Source organism: Symphodus melops, assembly GCF_947650265.1.
Source record: "Symphodus melops genome assembly, chromosome: 1".
Taxonomy (NCBI): domain Eukaryota; kingdom Metazoa; phylum Chordata; class Actinopteri; order Labriformes; family Labridae; genus Symphodus; species Symphodus melops.
In genome coordinates, this window is record NC_136691.1 from 14,718,528 (window position 1) to 14,737,572 (window position 19,045).

A 19,045-nucleotide genomic window follows, 5' to 3' on the forward strand; every position below is an offset into this window, starting at 1 on the left:
ACAGACAGACAGACAGATAGATAGATAGATAGATAGATAGATAGATAGATAGATAGATGATAACTTTGAAAGTTTAAATTTGATCAAATGTAAGCCCCTTAAATATGGGATATGGCACCTTTCTAAATAAACATGGGGTAAAATCTTCAGCCTTGTGTATTTGGCCATAATGAGCAAAACATTTACCATTACTTAGTTTGTAATATTTACAATCTATGGTTTGTCCAAATGAAAGTTGTCGTCGCTTTATTTTTGATCAGGCAAACGCGTGTGACGTCATTTCGTTTCAAAGGACCCAACCCAACCCAACAGGAAGACAACAGTTTTCATTATCCTTTTGATGCGATCCTACGATGCAAACTTGCTTCTTTTCAAGGCTAAATACGAACAATAATTACGCCTAAAGGCGGATTGCTTATTAAAATGCCCTTATTTGATGGGTTGGGAAGTGGAGGAGAGAAGACTGCGATCGTCATTGACCTCGGAGCAGCATACACAAAGTGAGTGTCAGTGGTTAGCATCACATGCTCATGTATCTTTATATAACTAGATTTAAAGTTTAATTTAAAGCTTGATTTAGCGGATGTACCTTTAACATTTCAGACGGAGGGTGAACCTCACACACATGTGTCAAACATTTCACTCTGTGTTATTGTTAGCTACCACCGGCTAATTCAATTAAAGAGCTCAAATCCAGTTTTTAAATTCATCATCAGAGCCAGCTGCATTCATTCTTAAAGGTCCTTCAAACATCACACATGTTGGCATTATTTTAGAAATGAGACCTGGAGTAGTAAGACAAACAGGTGCTAAGAAGTGATATTGTTGGAAAATGAATAATGTAACTGTTAAACATTTACATTTCATCAGACAGTGATCTTTGCTTGTTTGTTGTGAGATTAACATTTTCACACCATATTGGCTGCCAGTGACCTAAATAGTTGTAACTAAGTACCTGCTAATCTGAAGCAGTCAGACACTAAAAGTCAAAGTACCTCAGATAAGATAATCCTTTATTCATCTCACAAACTGAGACATTTACAGAGTTACAGCTGCAAAGCAGGATAGCTGAAGAAAAATCACACAGTGCAAAATTAAATTAGATAAAAATATAATATGTAAAAAATATGTATAAACAATATTTTAAAAGAGCTGGTAACTTCAAAACATAACTCTGTATAAACTGTATGAACACTATCTTGCACACTGTGCATATAAGGATGGACATGTTATAGCACAATTTGTCCCATAAATGCAATGAAAATTAAAATCAAATTAAAAATAAAAATATGATCAGGTGACATCTTATAACATTTTATTTTTGCAAAAGAGGTAGAGTGAACTCTCATAAAAGCATGCATATCTCCACCATGAATCAAACATAACATTATATAAACACTGTGATGGCAGTCATGTCTTAATGTTAGCCGTCAAGCGGTGAATTTATCTGTGGACTTGTGTAGTGAAGAAGAAACACAAGCCTGAGGCGAGTCACAAGAAGATCAGGAGGAGTGCTCTCTTTTAATAATCCTCTCTTTCTCTGCAGCTTCACATCATTTCATACAGAACTGCAGGGTGGGGTTTTTTTTGCACACAACAAACTGTTACTTATGTTAAAGTGCTTGTTGAATAAAAATATAATTAATTGCATTCTTGTTCTTCGTGAAAACTATCATTTCTGTCATATTTGTATGAAAACACTGAAATTAGAGCATCTCGTCTATTTCAAAACCATCCAAATCATGTACAGAGTCAAAAATCCTCACTTACCGCACATCATCCAAAGGTTTTATTAGCTGAGGGAAGATAAACACAATCTCAGAGGAATATCTATGTTAAAAAAAAACAAGCCGTAAGGACCAACGTGAATCTAAGGGGGTTAATGTATGGAACAGCTCAAACTCTAAGAAACTTATTTATCACATTCAAACTGAAGAATCGGTGCGTAAAATGGAAAAATATCCGTTGTAAGGTCTTTACCGTTGACCAGTTAATAATGTTACTTAGCTAGTTATAACTGTGTTATTTTGTAAAGCTACTTCCTTTGGATAAACTAAACTACTAAAAGTAAAAAAAGGCGTAGGACTGGACAGGTTTTGTTCACTTCATCCTTTTTGAACATGGAATAGTTAAAAAAAAAGAAGAATCGAACTGTACTGAAAGTATGCTCTCTTTGTTGTTTGCTTTTTTTTGGGCATGTATTTTTTATTTTACTTTAAAATAAAAATAAATGAAGTAAATGTACTATCCTTCTTATATTGAGTCTTCTGTTTCCTGCTCTTGCAGATGCGGCTTTGCAGGGGAAACTGGGCCCAGGTTCATAATTCCGAGCGAGATCCGGAAACCAGGACAGCAACAGGTGAGACACCGCCGTGCAGAGTGTGATCATTTGTAAAGAGGTCAGCATGTTGAATAATAGATGTTGATTATGGATGTGATGTGTCACGTTTAGGCCACCAAAGTGGTTCAGTACAACATCAACACAGAAGAACTTTATGTCATCCTCAAAGAGTTTATCCATCTGCTGTACTTCAGGTGAGACTTTACTGCTTTACTTCTTATTGTCAAGAAAAGAGGAGCAGTCTCATCAGATAGGTTTGTCTTACTGTTCCTCTCATTCAGGCACCTGCTGGTGAACCCTCGAGACAGAAGAGTGGTCATCATCGAGTCCATCCTCTGCCCGTCTCACTTCAGAGAGACGCTCACCAAAGTTTTCTTCAAACAGTTTGAGGTATGAAAGTCTATCAACCCTTCACGGACTGTGCCATAACAAAGTCATTACATCCCTTACAGTAGCTTTGTTTACATGTGCAAAATGTCTTCTATCTAAGTTAAACAGTCCAACTATGGCGTGTGTGTACATGCATCAAACAGTTATCAGAATAGAAACATTCGGACACAGCTGCAAGTCTCATCTCTTCATTTGGTAAGAGTTGAAGTGCTGTAAACTAGAACTGCTGTCGAAGCACATCTCCAGATGTTGCTGCCTGATAAGAAGTGCAACAACTTCACCCAACAGTGCTGCATCGTTGTATTACATATGGTACACGAGTTCTGTAAGTGCCAAGTGTTAATTTAAGCTGCAACACAAGTTTGTAAAAAAGCTTAATAGGGAGCTTGCCCGTATTTAAACACACATTTATAAATTCCTCTTATATTTATACACATGCTCTGAACACAATAATGTTAAATATTATCTACAATGTGTTACTAGTGTATTTATTAGTGTCGATGGTGTTTTCCAGGTTCCCTCTGTGCTGTTCGCCCCGAGTCATCTCATGGCCATAATGACGTTGGGTATCAACTCTGCTCTGGTGATGGACTGTGGACACACAGAGACGCTGGTGTTACCTGTATCTTTTCCATGTGATCATGAACTCTTTGAACCTTGAGGAAGTCTTCTAACAGTTAAAGAAACTGGTGTTTGCTTTATCGTGAGCATTAGATTAGATTGTTTTTATACCGTTTAGTTCAACATAATGAGAGCGAAACACCGATGACTGTCTTCTTTTGAACTGAGTCTCTCTTTAAGTGCTCTGTTATATTTCAGATTCTTTAATTACAGAAAGAACGTTTGCTTGATTTCGTGTAAACTTTCATTTTTAGATTTTTGTCTTACCACCTTAACTGTGAAATCAGGTTTATGAGTGCACTCCTATACTGCCAGCCTGGGAAGCTTTGCCTTTAGGTGGAAAAGCAATCCATAAGTAAGTAGCTGCAACAATACTGTTTCACAGAGATCCTGTAAAACGAACATTTTAAGATATGCCTGTTTCCTCCCATAAATATATGTCTCTGTTCTTTTTCTCTAGAGAGTTAGATGCCCTTCTTGTTGAACAATGCACAGTGGACACGGACACAACAACTGGACAGAGTGTACCAGCTGCCATTGGTAATGACAACATGCCCAGCCAGGCACTGTGTTTTTATACAGCGTGCTGACTGCAGGGAACAGAAGATAAAGCACAGGGTGCTGCATTTACTATTCATAAGAAGAACATGTTCCTCCATGACATTTGAGTGAATTATACATATGCATATGTTCTATTTTAGAATTGTATCGCCACATTTTTCTCGAAACCAAACTAATTCTACTGCAAGGTCTCCAGCTGCCGCAGAGTGAAGCTACACACATACATGCATCAATAATTAAGACAGACAGCAGGCTGACTCACTTGACTGGACTTGTAAATGAACTGTATTTCTGCAGGAAGCACAGACAAACTGAGGTCTTTTTTTAATTAACCCGTTACACTCCTCATGATGCAGGGAGAGAGTCTCAAATCTAAAGTCAGGACTTGTTTGTCATCTCCTTGACAGTACTGTAAAATAGGCAACTAAAAAACAAGATCTGTCTCTGGTCTTTCACAAGCAGCCTTATGTGATTCCTGAGCTCGTTAATTTAGCCTCATCAGCAAATACATTTAGTGTTAATTTCTCTGAATTGATGTCTATTTTTCACTGCATTCATGTGCATTCCATGCATTCATATCCTGCAGATTAGGTTACTCTAATGCCCTCTCTGCAGGACTTCGTAAAAAAAAAAAATTCAATGAATGGACTCCAACTCATCCAGAATGCAGCAGCCAGTGTTTTAACTGGGGCAAAAAATATCAAACGCATTACACCTTTTATAAATACTTAATTGGCTTCCTGTTCAGTAAATAATGAAATTCAAAATATGACTTCTGGTTTTCAAAGCATTAAACATAATGGCATCTCAATATCTTTCTGACCTGCTCACTGAGCCTAATCAGATCCTTCATTCAGCTGGTATGGCTCTGCTGAATTTACTTAAAGTCCAAACTAAACTAGTTGAAAGTACTTTTTGTCACCATCTTTAGCTGGTAGTTTGTGTGTGTGTGTGTGTGTGTGAGTGTGTGTGTAATGGTGCAGGGTTCATTTGTTTGATGTGTTTGTATTTGTGGGCTTTTTTTTTTAAACATGCGACGTGCTGGTCAAGCACATTAAGTAATCATTTGTATAAAATGTGCCATACAAATGAAATTGATTTGTTTTTACAGGAACAATCCCAGAGGAGACTGTGGAGGACATTAAGGGTAGGTTTTTTTTTTTTTTTTTTTTTTAATTTCTGATTTGACTTCTGTATAGAAGAAAAATCATTTAGTCGTTGTTTTTTTTGTCATTCAAATTATTCACTAAAATATCAAAATCATGTCAAAAAAGTCAATATGTGTTGGAAGACTGCACACAGCAAGTCAGAACATAAATTAAATTCACTCTGTACGTCTAATCCTGATTGAGGAAGCAACCGGTTGAGACAAATATCAGCAGTCATTTGGCTCCATTAAATCATAGACTGACATACAGAGTCAAACAACCAAATGAAGAGTCCTCAATCCACCTAACACAGGTTACATATTAAGTTCTAAATGTTCCGGTCTCATGTTCTGAAGAATTCTTTTTGTTGATGTGTTTCACCTCCTCCAGTCCGAACCTGCTTTGTCAGTGACCTGCAGAGGGGACTTAAGCTCCAGGAAGCCAAATTTAATCTGGATGGTACAGCTGAGGTGAGTGAACAGTTGGGTCATTCACAGCTCTTCATGATCATTACAGTTACTCTCAGTCTTTAAACATGACTGAGTTAAGTCACACATTGCTGCTGATCTATTTTCACTTCTTCCCTCTGTATGAACATTGAATATTGCAGCGTCCAGCTCCTCCTCCAGATGTGGATTACCCTCTGGATGGGGAGAAAATCCTGCACGTAAAAGGATCAATCAGGTAGCTCATCAAATGGTGCAGTTAAAAAACAGATTATCTCGTGTTTTGTAGTAATAAACAATGTCAAATGTCTTCGATATTTCAAGGTGCTTCAGTCTTTTTTAAGAGACAAAGGTCAATCTGTAAAAACCTTTAGTGTCCCCTCCTAGAATCTATAGGACTGTTTGCTTGTCTTTTTACCTGCTGATTGTCTGAAGTCTGTCTTCTGTTTCACCAGGGACTCTGTGATGGAGATCCTGTTTGAACAGGACAATGAAGAGAAGAGTGTGGCCTCTTTGATACTTGATGCTCTGGTCAAGGTAGAGACAATTCATTCATTCACATGATTGCGATAGTTCAGTCGTCCGTACATGTTTGTGTCCAGTTGAGTTGATTTGACTGAAATACTGACAGTTCAGATTGTGAGGTGCATGCAGCCTTTTACAGGGTTTCACTTTGATCACAGTGCTATCAGTCTGTAGACTTGACTCCCATTGTGTAGAAATAAAAAGAATGAAGTGAGATAAATAGACTGAGAAGTTTCCTTATTTGTAAAAACAGTTCTTGAATTACTTTTGTGAACGTAATATGCAGTTAAAGTCAATCACAATTCTCAACACATCATCGCAATAATATGGAATCGTGATTCAAGCATCGGGATAATATCATGACGTTGGGCCTCTGGTGATTCCCACTACTAGCAGATGGATAAACAGGAACGTTATTGCCATTGTATAAAAGAAAACAACAAAACTTTGTCCCGTAATGAAGCATCCCTGTTTATAACGTATATGAAAATACTGTAGTTAGTAAATAAGATAAGATATAACTTTATTGATCCCCAATGGGGAAATTCGGGCGTTGCTGCAGCAGCAGCAGTACAGAAGTCAAAAAAAGTCAGAGACAGAATAAAATAGTCACATAAAAACAAAAAAATAACACGATAGAAAAAATACTAGACTATACATGATGTGGTGAACCTAACAGGACAATGAAGAAATGATGTGCAGTGAAAGGCAGGTTAAAGTGACCAGTGAAGATTTAAAGTGACGAAAATAGCAACAATAATAGTTTGATTGTATTTTCACATCTGTTTGATACATCAGTTTATTAACACAAACAACGATTTCTTTGTTACGGGGAACGCTTCGGTCTGTTTTGTATAGCTGTGGTGTTCAGTGTACAGTTTAAATCGGGATTGTTGCTATGGTAACACCCAGTGGCCATAAAGCAGAGCTGTTTCCATGTGGGTATCAAGCCAACTCAGGAAGGCCTAATTAATCTCAGCAGGGGCAGAAGGCTTGAACTGTAACAGCATTACTTTGTTGTAAATCCTGCACCTGTGCAGCAGAGTGCTTAGATACTGATACATCACTGATACATGTACAGATGAGACGAGGCTCCGCAGCTTCAACTCATCACATTTCCTTTTAGTCTGCACCCATCCTGAAAAGCAGAGAGTGCAGTCTGGTAGTGGTAGAGCCGCCGGTTTATACTGACACATCTTTTCTTCTACTGCTAATCTCTAAAAGGCCTATCTCTCTCTCTCTCTCTCTCTCTCTCTCTCTCTCTGTGTGTGTGTCCTCCCTCAGTGCCCCATTGATTCACGCAAAGTGCTGTCTGAGAACCTAGTGGTGATCGGAGGGACTGCCATGCTGCCTGGTTTCATGCACCGTCTGCTGGCTGAGTTGCGCCTCCTGGTGGAGAAACCAAAGTACAGCGACGTGCTGGCCAGCAAAAGTCTGCGTATACACGCTCCACCCGCCAAGCCCAACTGCACCGCCTGGCTCGGAGGTCAGATTCCAGGATTTACTTAAATATGTATCACTAAAGCGACGGCAATCCCAGAGTGTGTGCAATTTTGAAAACGCCACTGATGTTGAATATTTATCCAGCTGAAATAGTTGACAGCATTATTTGTGGTGTCACATATAGTCTCATGACTTCCTCCCTTAGGTAGCTCTATATGCCAGCACAACCAGACACAGGAACAGTTTCTTTGCTGAAGCTGTTAGTGTTTAAGTGTTTGTGCTGTCTTTTTGAACTTGTCCTTGTTTGGAGTGTTGTATGTGAATTTGTGTCTTTACATCATGAGTAATTTGAAACTGTCTTATTCCTTGAACGTGGCCACACACTTTTGCCGATAAGACCGATTCTGATTCTGAAAAGCCCTGTCATCCTCTCCTCACCAGGGGCCATCTTCGGTGCGCTGCAAGACATCCTTGGCAGCAGGTCGGTGTCTCGAGATTACTACAACCAGACAGGACGCATCCCAGACTGGTGCTGCCTGAGCTCTCCTCCTCCTGAGTCTCTCTACGAGGCAGGAAAGACCCCTCCTCCACTCATGAAGAGAGCTTTCTCCACAGAGAAGTAGACTGTAACATAATCCATACTATACACTCGACTTCAAAGTACATTCAAGTAATCTAAAAAATAACATCTGAACACATGTTCATGTGTGGATTACACTAACAGCTCTAGATGTTGTCATGTTTGGTGGGCAAGCCTACCTTTTGTATGCACACAGATATTTGGATTCTTGTAAGGATTAGTCTCTGTGCGTAACACAGCCATGTCTTGTCTCATTTCAAGTCTCTGTTGACAGACTGTTCACTCTCACTCCTCTTTGTCATACATGTTTTTTGGCAGTTTGATGGAAAACTAAAAGGAAAAAGGATTCAGATTCTAAACAAGTCGAACGTTAGTCGTCTTTTTCTCAGAATAACTACTCGAAAGGTTTCTGAAGTATGGACCATACAGCATTACTCCTGTGTGACGACAGGATGGAGATCATTTAGTTTAACTGTAATGTTGCATGCAGTTTCATTAAAAACAAAAAACAAGTACTTATTTATTATTTGAATGGAATAAAGGCCCTTTAAACTCGCACAGATGTCCTCAGTTATTCTAACTCATTATCACCTTTTCATGTGAAAGCAGGGTGGAAGAGTCCTGAGAGGGTTATGGTGTGAACACATCAACACAGCCAGATCACTCAAAATCATTGAAATCGTCCATGTTATGACGGTAGATGTTTAAAACAGCTCCAAAGTAATGCCATCTTGCTCTCTATCTTTAAAAGGAATCGTTACAAAAACATAAATATTAAGACAAAACACGCTTCATCCATCTTTCAGTGAGATAGCTGATCTGGCATCTATTTTTGATTTAAAGCTTATAGACAGCAGCGTGTGTGAATACCATTTCTGAAGTTTCCAAACATTTGTTCTTTATACAGCTAGAGAAAAAAAAACAGACCAACTTTAGATGTTGCAGCCTGGCTCCAATATCATGTAGTTACAAACTCAGAAGACACAGACTTTGTTAAGTTTGTATCTCATCTAGTTTTCAAATAAGCTGTAGAGGAAAATAAACCCCGACAGTGAAACTTTCCCCCGAGACTATTTCTGTCAGTGCCTTCAAAGCCCCTCTGTTGTTCTCCCCTTGTCATTCTCTATCCGCTATCTACACAGCTTTTCCTGTTCAAGGGGGACAAAGAGAGACAACCAACTACACTCACATTCACACCTACAGCCAATTTTAGAGTCTCAAATGATCCTAACCAGTCATTGGACTGTGGGATGAGTACCCAGAGTACCCAGAGAGAATTCACGCATGCACAGGCAGAACGTGCAAAGTCCACACAGATGACCTGTCCAACGAGGATTCTAACTAATCACTGCACTATGAGGCAACAGCGCTCAACAATGCACCATCGAGATATCCGTTTGCATAGAATCAGAGTGATTTGTCGTGTTCCATCTTCTATCTTAATTTTCTTAAAATGAATTTGTCTATAACACATACAGAAGGGAACAGCGACAAGCTGATGTTATAACCAAACCAATAGATTAACCTTTTTATTATTCTAATCAGTTTTACAACATAGAAATATGGGTTGAAGTAAAACAACTGAGCAGGATGACATGAAATAAGCAGCAGATAGTGAGGCTTTATGGAGCAGCTGAACATAATCAAGTCCATCTTAAGATTCTTGGATGTACATAGAAACTATAAATGTGTTTACGAGTTTTGTGTCTTCGGACGTGAAAGACAAAAGGATGTGTAAGTGTAGTATTAGTGAAACCAGTTACTTCATAGTAAAATATGATCTCCTTATTTAGCGACACAAACCACACACTGTGTATGTGTATTCATCCCAGACTGGAGTTGCATCTGTTTGACATTTAGGGTCACATTCGACACTCAAGAGTTTGTCTGTCAGGCTACTGTGGGGCTTGGGAAACCAGTAGCATATTACCCACAATGCACCCACAACCACCTGCAGTCTGGCAAAAAGTGTGGGAAGCAAATGGAGTTTGGACTCTGATCAAAAGCTTAACAAATATTGAGAAACACTGAGCCTGGCGAACCAAAGAAGCTGCCAATGAAGGTTTGGATATATGTGGATCTGTTTGCCCCCCATGTCTCCATTTATGAAGGAAAAAACATTGATAGTGTTGTTGGAAACATCCATGTTTTTTGTAGGTGATTAATGGTGGGTTTAAGGCTCAAGTTTTAAGGCTCAGTTTTAAGCTCCAGCTCAGTCTCTTATGATTCCATGTGATGTAGAGAAAGGTGCATCTGCTGATCGTCTTTTAGCTCAAGAGCAGAAAATAAGATCTTAGAATCCCTCAGCCCAGGATATACAGCCGCACCTGCTCCAGCTGCAGGAAACCCATTTCACCTCAATAGGGACTGGGACTGGAGCATCAGTGTGGTTCCCAGAGACAGGAAGCAGCAGCTGTCCGTCTGACCTCTGCTGATCTGACTAGGACTCTGAGGGAAAACAGGGAAAGCCCCTAAAAGTGGGTGAAATCTGCTTCTAGGGAGTGCTGGGGAGGGGTTCACTTGAAGACCGCTGAGTTTAATAACAGTTCATATTATGAAATCTGTCTGGTTGTTGACTGGGTGCTCATGGTGGATTTAACTGATAAAATCTGGACTTTAAGGGATTATTATGTACTATGTCTTTTGTGCACTAGATTAAGAGATATTTCAGATAGAGTTGGGTGTGTATACTCTTCTTCAACTTGAAGGGCTTGCTGAGAACAATGGTTTTGCATGTGTTACAGTGCAGAATATTGAGTTCAGATATTACTGACAATCCAATACATCCAATATCAGCATTTATGATTTTGGATTTGAGCAGTAAAAATTAAAGTTCTTATAGAACATATTACACAGCAAAAATGTAATGTGTGATGTAGAAATGATTTTATTGTGTACTTTGTCCATTCAGGCCCCCTCTGACACATTTCACAATACTTTCAACACTATTTGAAGCACATGTAACCACGCATTAAAACTGCAGACAATGGACCAAGCTAAACCTGGCTAACAATTTGTAATGATAATTTTCTTTTTCAATCCCTTTTTTTAAGAATTGACAGAAGAATATTGAAATAGATTCCAGTTTAAATGTTAATGTTATTGTCCATTATAAATACTGGTATGGCAACCTTTCTACATGTTTATGTCCCCCCTAAAATAGGTATCAATTTCAAAAAACATATCAAACCACGTACGTAAACTTGCATGGATTAAGCAGTGTCATCCATCTATGTTATCTCCTCCACTGAGGCTGTTTTTCAAAAGACACCAGACCAATTACCCCATAAATCACACTGAATGTGAAAACCCATCTGAGCCCTCCTAATAAATGTAGGTGCTCTGCAGTGCATGTCTGTCACGCCCTGCTGACCGGGAAAACATGAATCTTAACATAAGTGCTTTCGCTGCAACTGTTAGTCATTTTTGGAAACAACCAGGATCAGAATTAAATAAATTAGATCTACAATCAACAGTAATGCATACAGTATATTGTGTAAGAGGGAAACAAAATGTACACAGCCATTTTTCAACCCTTTCATCAAACATAATGATCAATGATAAAATACTTAATCAATAGTGAACAAGTGATTTTGCTGTAACGAGCCAAAATCATGAATGAAGTTAACCTCTGAGACATTCTCATCATTGGCGCCTCTTCTCTTCCTCTCAACTCTGCTGGGTTTGTGCAAAGACTAAACAGGCAATACTCTGAGGGCATAACCATTAAAGAAGAGACAATTAGTTTAAACAAGGAACTAGATCCAGAGATGGACCAAAGTATGTGTCTGTGTTAGTAGAACAGAGATGCATGGAGTACTAGGACTGTTGGTCAGACAATATGGTATTACCGTAAAGTATCTTGAAAGTAAACCACTGTGTTCTGAAACAGCTTCCCAATGACAAAACATTGTATATTTCATTTTATAAATGTGTGCTACAGGCAGCTGTCCGTTTTAATTTCTTTTAGAGCAAGTAACAGCCCTATAAAAAAAAAAACAAGCATCTCCAAAATGTCATCTTTCATGAGTCATGAAATAGAGCCACACTTTCAGCTTTGTGACTGTGGCTTCAGTCAACAGTTTTCTCAGCACATAAAGCAACACATTATTCTTCATTTTATCTGATTTAAAGATAACACTTGGAGACATGAGGCTTTCACTGATCCCATTATAATTATTAGTAGCCTACAGGATAGACACTGACTCTGCATTCTCAACACAGTGAATATTAAATATGTCAAAAGTGTTTTATTGTCATGTATTATTCTTCTTTGGTGAGTAGGATTAAGTGCAGATTTGGTGCAATAAAACTTGGAAAAAAAAGTTATGAAACCTTTGAACTAATTTCAAATCTCAAGAAAGTATATGAAGAGTTTTTCAACAGATTATTTTTAACAAATAAACACAAAAGTGTTCCTGCCAAGAAACATTGGTGAAATTCCCAAAACACATCCTGCAAAGTATTAGATGTAGGAACTGGACTACAACACAAAATTAAGTGTGATGCTTTAACATGAGCTACTATGAACAAAAATGGGTATTGTAGTGTAGAGAAAAGTCCCCTTTAAAGGAAGGGCCCCTCATTAAGCCTGTATAGTGTTTGTTTGTGTTACGACTAATTTCTTCTATAAAGAATTATTGTTAGATATATCACTTTTGCTGTTGAAATACCTTAATTAATTTATAATTATTTTCAGCCCATCGTGTTTATGTGTGGCTGAGAGAGATAGAACGGAGAGGAAAGTTTAATCTTTGATGTTGCTGTATGTGATAAAAATGTCCATATTGAATGTCCATTTTTTATGGAGGGACTGATGCGCGCGCGCGCGCTCTGCATCCCAGCCCGCGCACATCAGAAGGCGCGCCAATCGAACCGAATGAGCCCCTTCACGACGCCTGGTTCCAGTTTATTCTGAAGGACTGGTGGCGAGGGGAGGTAACCTCTGTTTTACACTATCATGCAAACTTTCATCGGAGTCCCACATCTCCTAATGGTTGTAGTGCTGCATGGGATACCTGCACAGGTAACTTTTAATATTCAAAACACACCTCTTTCGTAATATTGCAAGCTATACTTTTTTTGAACTGTCTAAAGTTAACGCTGTAGCTGTTCTTGGGTCTGTTTCGTCATCATTAGTTAGGACAATGTTAACAGTTATATTTCATTAAAGCTATATTAAACACAAAAAGCCCACAGTGAATTTCTATATGTGATATTTTTAACAGTATGTCGCCTGAATGCTGCCTTTGATTCCCCGCCACACACGACACACTGTTACTGTAACTTCACGTGAAGCCAACAGGAGTCACATCTGTTACTGTGAGACGACGCGTCTGCTCCTCTGCTTAGACCTTTTCCCACACTAGCTCTGTTTTGATGAGCTGTGCATGACCTTGAAGATATTATCTGCACTTAGGGGTTTTGAGAACCGTTATGCGTGTTGTATGAGAGGTATTAAGAATCCAATAAAGGGTGGCAACAATCACCTCAGGGTGTCGGGTCAGGACAGGTGAGAGTGAGAAAGAAAGATGGAGAATCCAGTACGTTCAATGTTGTTGTATATAAAGTTCATGTGAACATTACAATGATGCACGAGGATGAAGCCCTTCATTGGTCTGTTGAACGTGTATGTGTGTGTGCGGTTATACAATAAAAGAAAGAAAAGACAATTAGTAATGTTAGGCTACTTTTAAATTAAGGCTGTTGAAAAGAAGCACTTGACAATCAATACAGTGTTTTACCATAAAACGGGCTATGCTGCACATGCTGTTACTGATGAGCAATCATGTATTTAGAATGAATTAACAACCTTAAGCACTTCGACATTGAACAATCAAGGTTTCCATTAATACAAAGACAACTTTCCTGCAGTAATCTACTCACTTGTCTCAGGGACGCACACAATCATTACAGGACCGTTAGAAAATACTCGTCCTTTCAATCGACTCCAAACGTGTCTGGGCATGTTTCTCACTGTTAATCAGGGCATGCACAGTGATGCTGCCTTCAGGGGTGCTCAGACAATGGAGGATGAAAAACAAAATACTAACCATACATTGACTATACCAGTATGGTTCAGAGTTATTGTATGAAAGTTTTTTTTTTTACCATCAAACAACAGTTGATGACTCTTGGTCTTGTTCCTTTGATGGTATATATTACCGTTACAATACTTTGCTTCTTCTTTTTGTTACTTTTTGTTTGGTTACACTATCACCATTTAATGCAATAAAAAAACAGGAAAAAAATTAACCGTATTTAGATTTTACACATCAGACTTGTCGGCTTTCATTCGAACTGAGGAGAAACACAAATCATAAGAGGAAATTGTGAATTTAGCCTCCAGCATCAGGACAAATACAGATTTGAGAAAGTCCCATTTTATTCTGGCATTTTTAAAACCCAAATGTCTTTGACATCAATCAGAGGATAAAAGAAATCTATTTTGCTAATGAGATATTGTGCAGCTTCCACAATATCTCTCAATCAATGCTGGGTTAGGCCGATGAAGTCTTATTTGGTTAAACACAGACACGGTTGTTCTTTTTAATGAAGATGGGGTTCATCGGCAAGCCACAGAGCAGTACAGACTTTCTCAATACCCAGCTCATTCAAAAGCTCACAATTAAACCTGCTTTTTTTCCCATAAAATCATCCCCTGTGTTTGACATTAAGTGTTCCCAGAGCGAGGAGCCAAAATCAACTTTGCACTTGGTCTCTCTGCTCGGTTTGGCTTTCAGATATCAGAAAAATGTGGATGCTGGGCTGTGAGAACAAAAAAATCAATATGTGTGCCATGACACTTTCCAGTTCCTCCTTTGTTTTCACTGTTTGTTGTGCGGAAACCTCCCATGAGACAAGAGCAGCTATTCTTTGTTGTTATTCTTTGCATACTTTGAGTTTTCTATTATTTTAATAGGCCTTCTAGTATTACAACAAATTGAGAAATAAAGTGGGTTTTATTTTAGTGGCTGTCTCATTTTACTCCTTTTTGCTGATTTGCAAACAGCGACACAGTGGTACATCATCCTGCATCATTGTTTTTACTGGAACAATATGTGTGCACTGGTTTCTCTGTGCCACTAGAGGGCGCACTGTAGTTGTTCAAGGAACCTGCTCATACCGAGAGCAAAGTCGCTTCTACTCATTTCTCACCTGTATCAGATTTCTCATTGACTGCAGGCGCTTTATCACTACAGCTTTGTTTAAACCTTTATTTTATAAAACAACATTTTAGGGATCTTTCTTCAGTTATTTGTTTTCTATATATTATGCAGGTTTCACAACCTCCAGAAGAAAGCCACTTGAAATGTAAGACATTTTCTCAATCATAATACACTGAATTTGTATTTCCATCACAAATTATGAAAGACTAATAATTAAACTTTTTTTTTTTTTTGCAGCGATGGGGTTCCAGGAGGTGTGGGCGAGGAGCTTGTGTCAGCCCATGGAGCAGTTAGTGGATGTGGAGCAGGAATACCCTAGAGAGTTGGAGTACATCTACATGCCTGCTTGTGTCCCACTTAAGCGATGCGCTGGCTGCTGTGGGGATGAAAACCTGGAGTGCCTGGCTTCACTTGAACGCAACATCACACTGCAGGTGCGTCAGGATGTCCTATCAGGAAGGATTACTCAGCAAAGCCTAAAGGGAGTTGTTTAAATGCATCTCCTGTTTACTCTCTTCATACTTGATTTCAGTTGTCTTTTGTTTGGGTTGCTCAGGTAATGAGACTCCATCCCATGATCTCTATGCACCATGTAGAGCTCACATTTGTGGAGCATCAGACATGCGTATGCAGGTAATGTTCCACTAAAAAAAGCTTCTTCTTTTTTAACATCTTAATGTTGCTAATTGCTGGTTGTTTGTGTTTCTCCGGTTTCTAGAGCCCGTCAGAAACTTCAAAATGATAAAAGGTCAGTGGATGAACTTTATATCTATATTAGACATGAAAACATCAATAGTATTCATTGCCCTATGCTCAACCTCCACAGCAGCAGTGAGTCTATAAAGAACAGACCCCGGAGGAGGAAACACAAGAAGACAGCAAACGGCTGTGACAAGTAAGAGATGGATTGCCCCCCTGCGGCACACAAAAACATAAACACACACGCATTAATTCATAATGTTGGGACATCTACTGCAACATTTATCTCTGTTTCCCCCACTCTGTCAGACATCCAAGGACAGATGAGATTAAACCATATCACTGTATATCCTCAGCTGTGTTGCTTTTCAAGAAGCACATGAACTTGTGTTTCAGTTTAAGGCCACAGAGAGAATTTTTAGCACAATCATCCAAGGTTACGGCTCGAGCCACCAAAGACTGCCAGTGTGTGAGAGTAACACATGAAGGGGGAAAAGAACGGTTATACCAGAATTCATACATAGAGCGGTAAACTTCTTTACAAGTCTAATTCTTTCATGGGTTTTCGAAGTCACATTCTTATTTGCAGCAGGCAGCTCATTCATGTACGGTCACGTCAAACACTGTATACATATTTTAATATTAAAGCTAAGCGGTATACATCTGACTCAGTACTGGTGATAACTGGAGAGTAAGTTAAACAAGAGCAGAGCTCAACTTCGGCGCAGAAATGATAAGTGATTAAATTTCAAAACACAGACAAGTAAACCTTGAGAATAAACCAAAACAGTAAGAACAAGTTGGCCAGAGCAATCCCAATTTATCATTTAACAGTCATATCCAAAGGTTTTATGTGCAGAGTTTTGGTTTTATGATGGTCTTTGGAATTCACATACAAAGGTTTTATTGAGTAATCATAAAAACAGACAGTAAACACGACATTAAACACAAAGTCATATAACTTGAATGACAGAATAGAGAACCTGTGGGATATATGTATAGCTCTTGGGTCCTCAAAGTTCTCTGGGAAAACTGGATTTGAGATTGTATGTTTGTGTAGGATTAGGACTATGGTAGCTGTTCTCCATTACATCTTATGTTGCAGCATTAGTGTGGGAGCTTACACACAATGTAACAATTGAACACATTTTATGGATGTGAGTTTTCTTTGAGAACATACCTCATAATTAAGTCTCTGTTTATTAATGATAGATTGCAGAACAGAAATGTTTCACTCTTTGGAAACAGAACATAAAGATGAAGCAAGGTCTGCTGTTTGAAGCCGAGTTTTAAGGTTCCAGCCTCTCCCCTGATAAGAGGCCTTGTGAGGAGACGTACTCTCCAGCAGCCTCAGAAGCCAAATTGAAGCCTTACATTGGACTGGGGGTCACTGTGGGAGGCTGTGTTTGGTGGTGGCCTATGTGGGTTTCTCCCACTTTAACAACTCGATCATCTTTATAACCCGGGTGGTCTTGTTGTTTTTACTGGATTCTGATCAAGAGCAATGTTAATGCTGAACCGTGATTTGCCTTGGCCTTTTATTATTTCCAAACCATTACTTGGGTTCAGTGGCCCTCAACTCTGTCCTCTGTGGTCAGAGGACCACACAGTTTCAGAGTTCTTAATTTATTTATGGAGATTCAGAGGGATTAAATTGCATGATGCCAGTACTGAACATAAACTAAGCTTGACTGAAACTTCCCCCACAAAACCTGCATAAATAAACATTATTTTGATTGTTTCAAGGTGGATTCAGCTAACAATCTCTAACATTAAAAATAATGTCATGTAGGTGGTGATTGGTAGCACTGAGAATTTATTTGAATACATGAAGCTACAAACTTGATAATTAGGAAACTTGTTTGCGAGTCACATGACTTAGTAAATAATATTCATTCTCAAAAAACATTTGCATAATGAATAAAAGAAAGTCAACAGCATGACTTTACAATCGGTGTGTAAGGATGACAGTATCAAGTCAGTAAATGTCTTTGAAAGAGGGAAACATCATGAAAGGCCGCAGTTTGTGAGTGTTCATGAACTGTGGAAAACAATGATGAATGATGCAGTTAAACACATTTAAATACTAATGATGGAAGAAAAACTCTATCAATAAGACCAGTAAAATGCATCATGAATTATTTGCTTATTAACACCTAATGCTTTTCTGCCATGGAGTTGGGTCACAACATTTCAAATTCTAAAAGATTTGGGAAAATCGAACAGTGCTTGTTAAAGTGTACTTCATCAAGAAACCACTTTACCAATTATGATTTCTTTTTTTGTTTTGGAATTTTCAGGTGCCAGTTCCCGCAAAACAAGATCAATCTTCATTGATCAACATTTAAGTCCTACGTTTAATTCGGAGAAGTTGACATCAAATTTGTGGATTGATCTTATCAGTTTCTTCTTTTATTTGTTTTCCTTCCATCTTGTCTGTGACATCTGTGTGTTTTCTGATTGAAAAAACCAAAGCAGACAACCAAGACTTGCTAACGAAGCAAAGTCAATGTCAGTTTATATTTGAAATGATTCAGGTTGCTTTTGTATGAGGTTTTAAACACAGACAGATTTAAAACATGTATAGAGATAATAGGTGTAATTCAGTCTGCTTGCTACCGGAGGAAAGGATTTAGTCATTCATCCAACCTGAGGTGTTCGCAGATTAACTGTCTCATCATTCACTGAAAACACTCACAGAGAGGCCAAGGACGTCTACATCTGTTCATATTCAGTGTGACAACAACAAAGGACTCCTTGCATTAATGTTTTGCACAACTACAGGAACTTCAAAAAACATCTTTTTCAACTTTAAGTCTGAAATGCTTTATCTCTGCCTTAAATACGTTTGTGAAATAAAATTATCTAAAAAATTAAAAAAAAGACCCTCTGTTATTTGCATTTGTGGTATATTTAAATTAGAATCATGCAAGGACACCAACATGTGGCCAGGCTCTGTACAGAGCTCATTGTTATCACCTTATTTGTATTACATTCACAACCCTCCATAGACATGTGAGATGATGGTGTCTTGATTTGACAGCCAATACCCTTGGGATTTCACAAAAAAGGTATAGTCTTGGATAGTTTTTTGAAGAGAAGCCCCCATTATAAAGTTGCCT

The 19,045-nt window shown here is 38.5% G+C and overlaps 2 protein-coding genes across 5 annotated transcripts; both read left to right on the top strand.

The window, feature by feature from the left end:
- The first annotated feature begins 265 nt into the window (after positions 1 to 265).
- Positions 266 to 8,613, top strand: actr10 (actin related protein 10). Its single transcript, XM_079360640.1, has 13 exons — positions 266 to 500; positions 2,287 to 2,359; positions 2,453 to 2,535; positions 2,623 to 2,731; positions 3,246 to 3,353; positions 3,640 to 3,707; positions 3,813 to 3,892; positions 5,025 to 5,060; positions 5,452 to 5,531; positions 5,672 to 5,745; positions 5,963 to 6,044; positions 7,317 to 7,518; positions 7,917 to 8,613. The coding sequence occupies exons 1-13, from the start codon at positions 424 to 426 to the stop codon at positions 8,096 to 8,098; spliced, it is 1,254 nt and encodes a 417-aa protein (XP_079216766.1). The 5' UTR covers positions 266 to 423; the 3' UTR covers positions 8,099 to 8,613.
- A 4,300-nt stretch (positions 8,614 to 12,913) lies between these two features.
- Positions 12,914 to 18,815, top strand: pgfa (placental growth factor a). Of its 4 annotated transcripts, none has more exons than XM_079350658.1 (8): positions 12,914 to 13,081; positions 15,336 to 15,369; positions 15,462 to 15,658; positions 15,781 to 15,857; positions 15,943 to 15,972; positions 16,054 to 16,119; positions 16,233 to 16,451; positions 18,224 to 18,815. In XM_079350658.1, the coding sequence occupies exons 1-8, from the start codon at positions 13,016 to 13,018 to the stop codon at positions 18,258 to 18,260; spliced, it is 726 nt and encodes a 241-aa protein (XP_079206784.1). In that variant the 5' UTR covers positions 12,914 to 13,015; the 3' UTR covers positions 18,261 to 18,815. The 4 variants fall into 4 exon arrangements, with proteins under 4 accessions (XP_079206784.1, XP_079206783.1, XP_079206785.1 ...); XM_079350657.1 differs by having other exon boundaries at positions 16,051 to 16,119; positions 18,224 to 18,814; XM_079350659.1 differs by lacking the exon at positions 16,233 to 16,451 and having other exon boundaries at positions 16,051 to 16,119; positions 18,224 to 18,813.
- The last annotated feature ends 230 nt before the right edge of the window (positions 18,816 to 19,045 follow it).

Bases quoted from the DNA above. Each gene is read 5' to 3' on its own strand.
- actr10 (XM_079360640.1), top strand. From the start codon at position 424: ATGCCCTTATTTGATGGGTTGGGAAGTGGAGGAGAGAAGACTGCGATC. The intron at 2,732-3,245 runs GTATGAAAGTCT...GGTGTTTTCCAG, and splicing joins TTTTCTTCAAACAGTTTGAG to GTTCCCTCTGTGCTGTTCGC. The intron at 6,045-7,316 runs GTAGAGACAATT...GTCCTCCCTCAG, and splicing joins TACTTGATGCTCTGGTCAAG to TGCCCCATTGATTCACGCAA.
- pgfa (XM_079350657.1), top strand. From the start codon at position 13,016: ATGCAAACTTTCATCGGAGTCCCACATCTCCTAATGGTTGTAGTGCTG. The intron at 15,659-15,780 runs GTGCGTCAGGAT...TGGGTTGCTCAG, and splicing joins AACGCAACATCACACTGCAG to GTAATGAGACTCCATCCCAT. The intron at 15,858-15,942 runs GTAATGTTCCAC...TCCGGTTTCTAG, and splicing joins CATCAGACATGCGTATGCAG to AGCCCGTCAGAAACTTCAAA.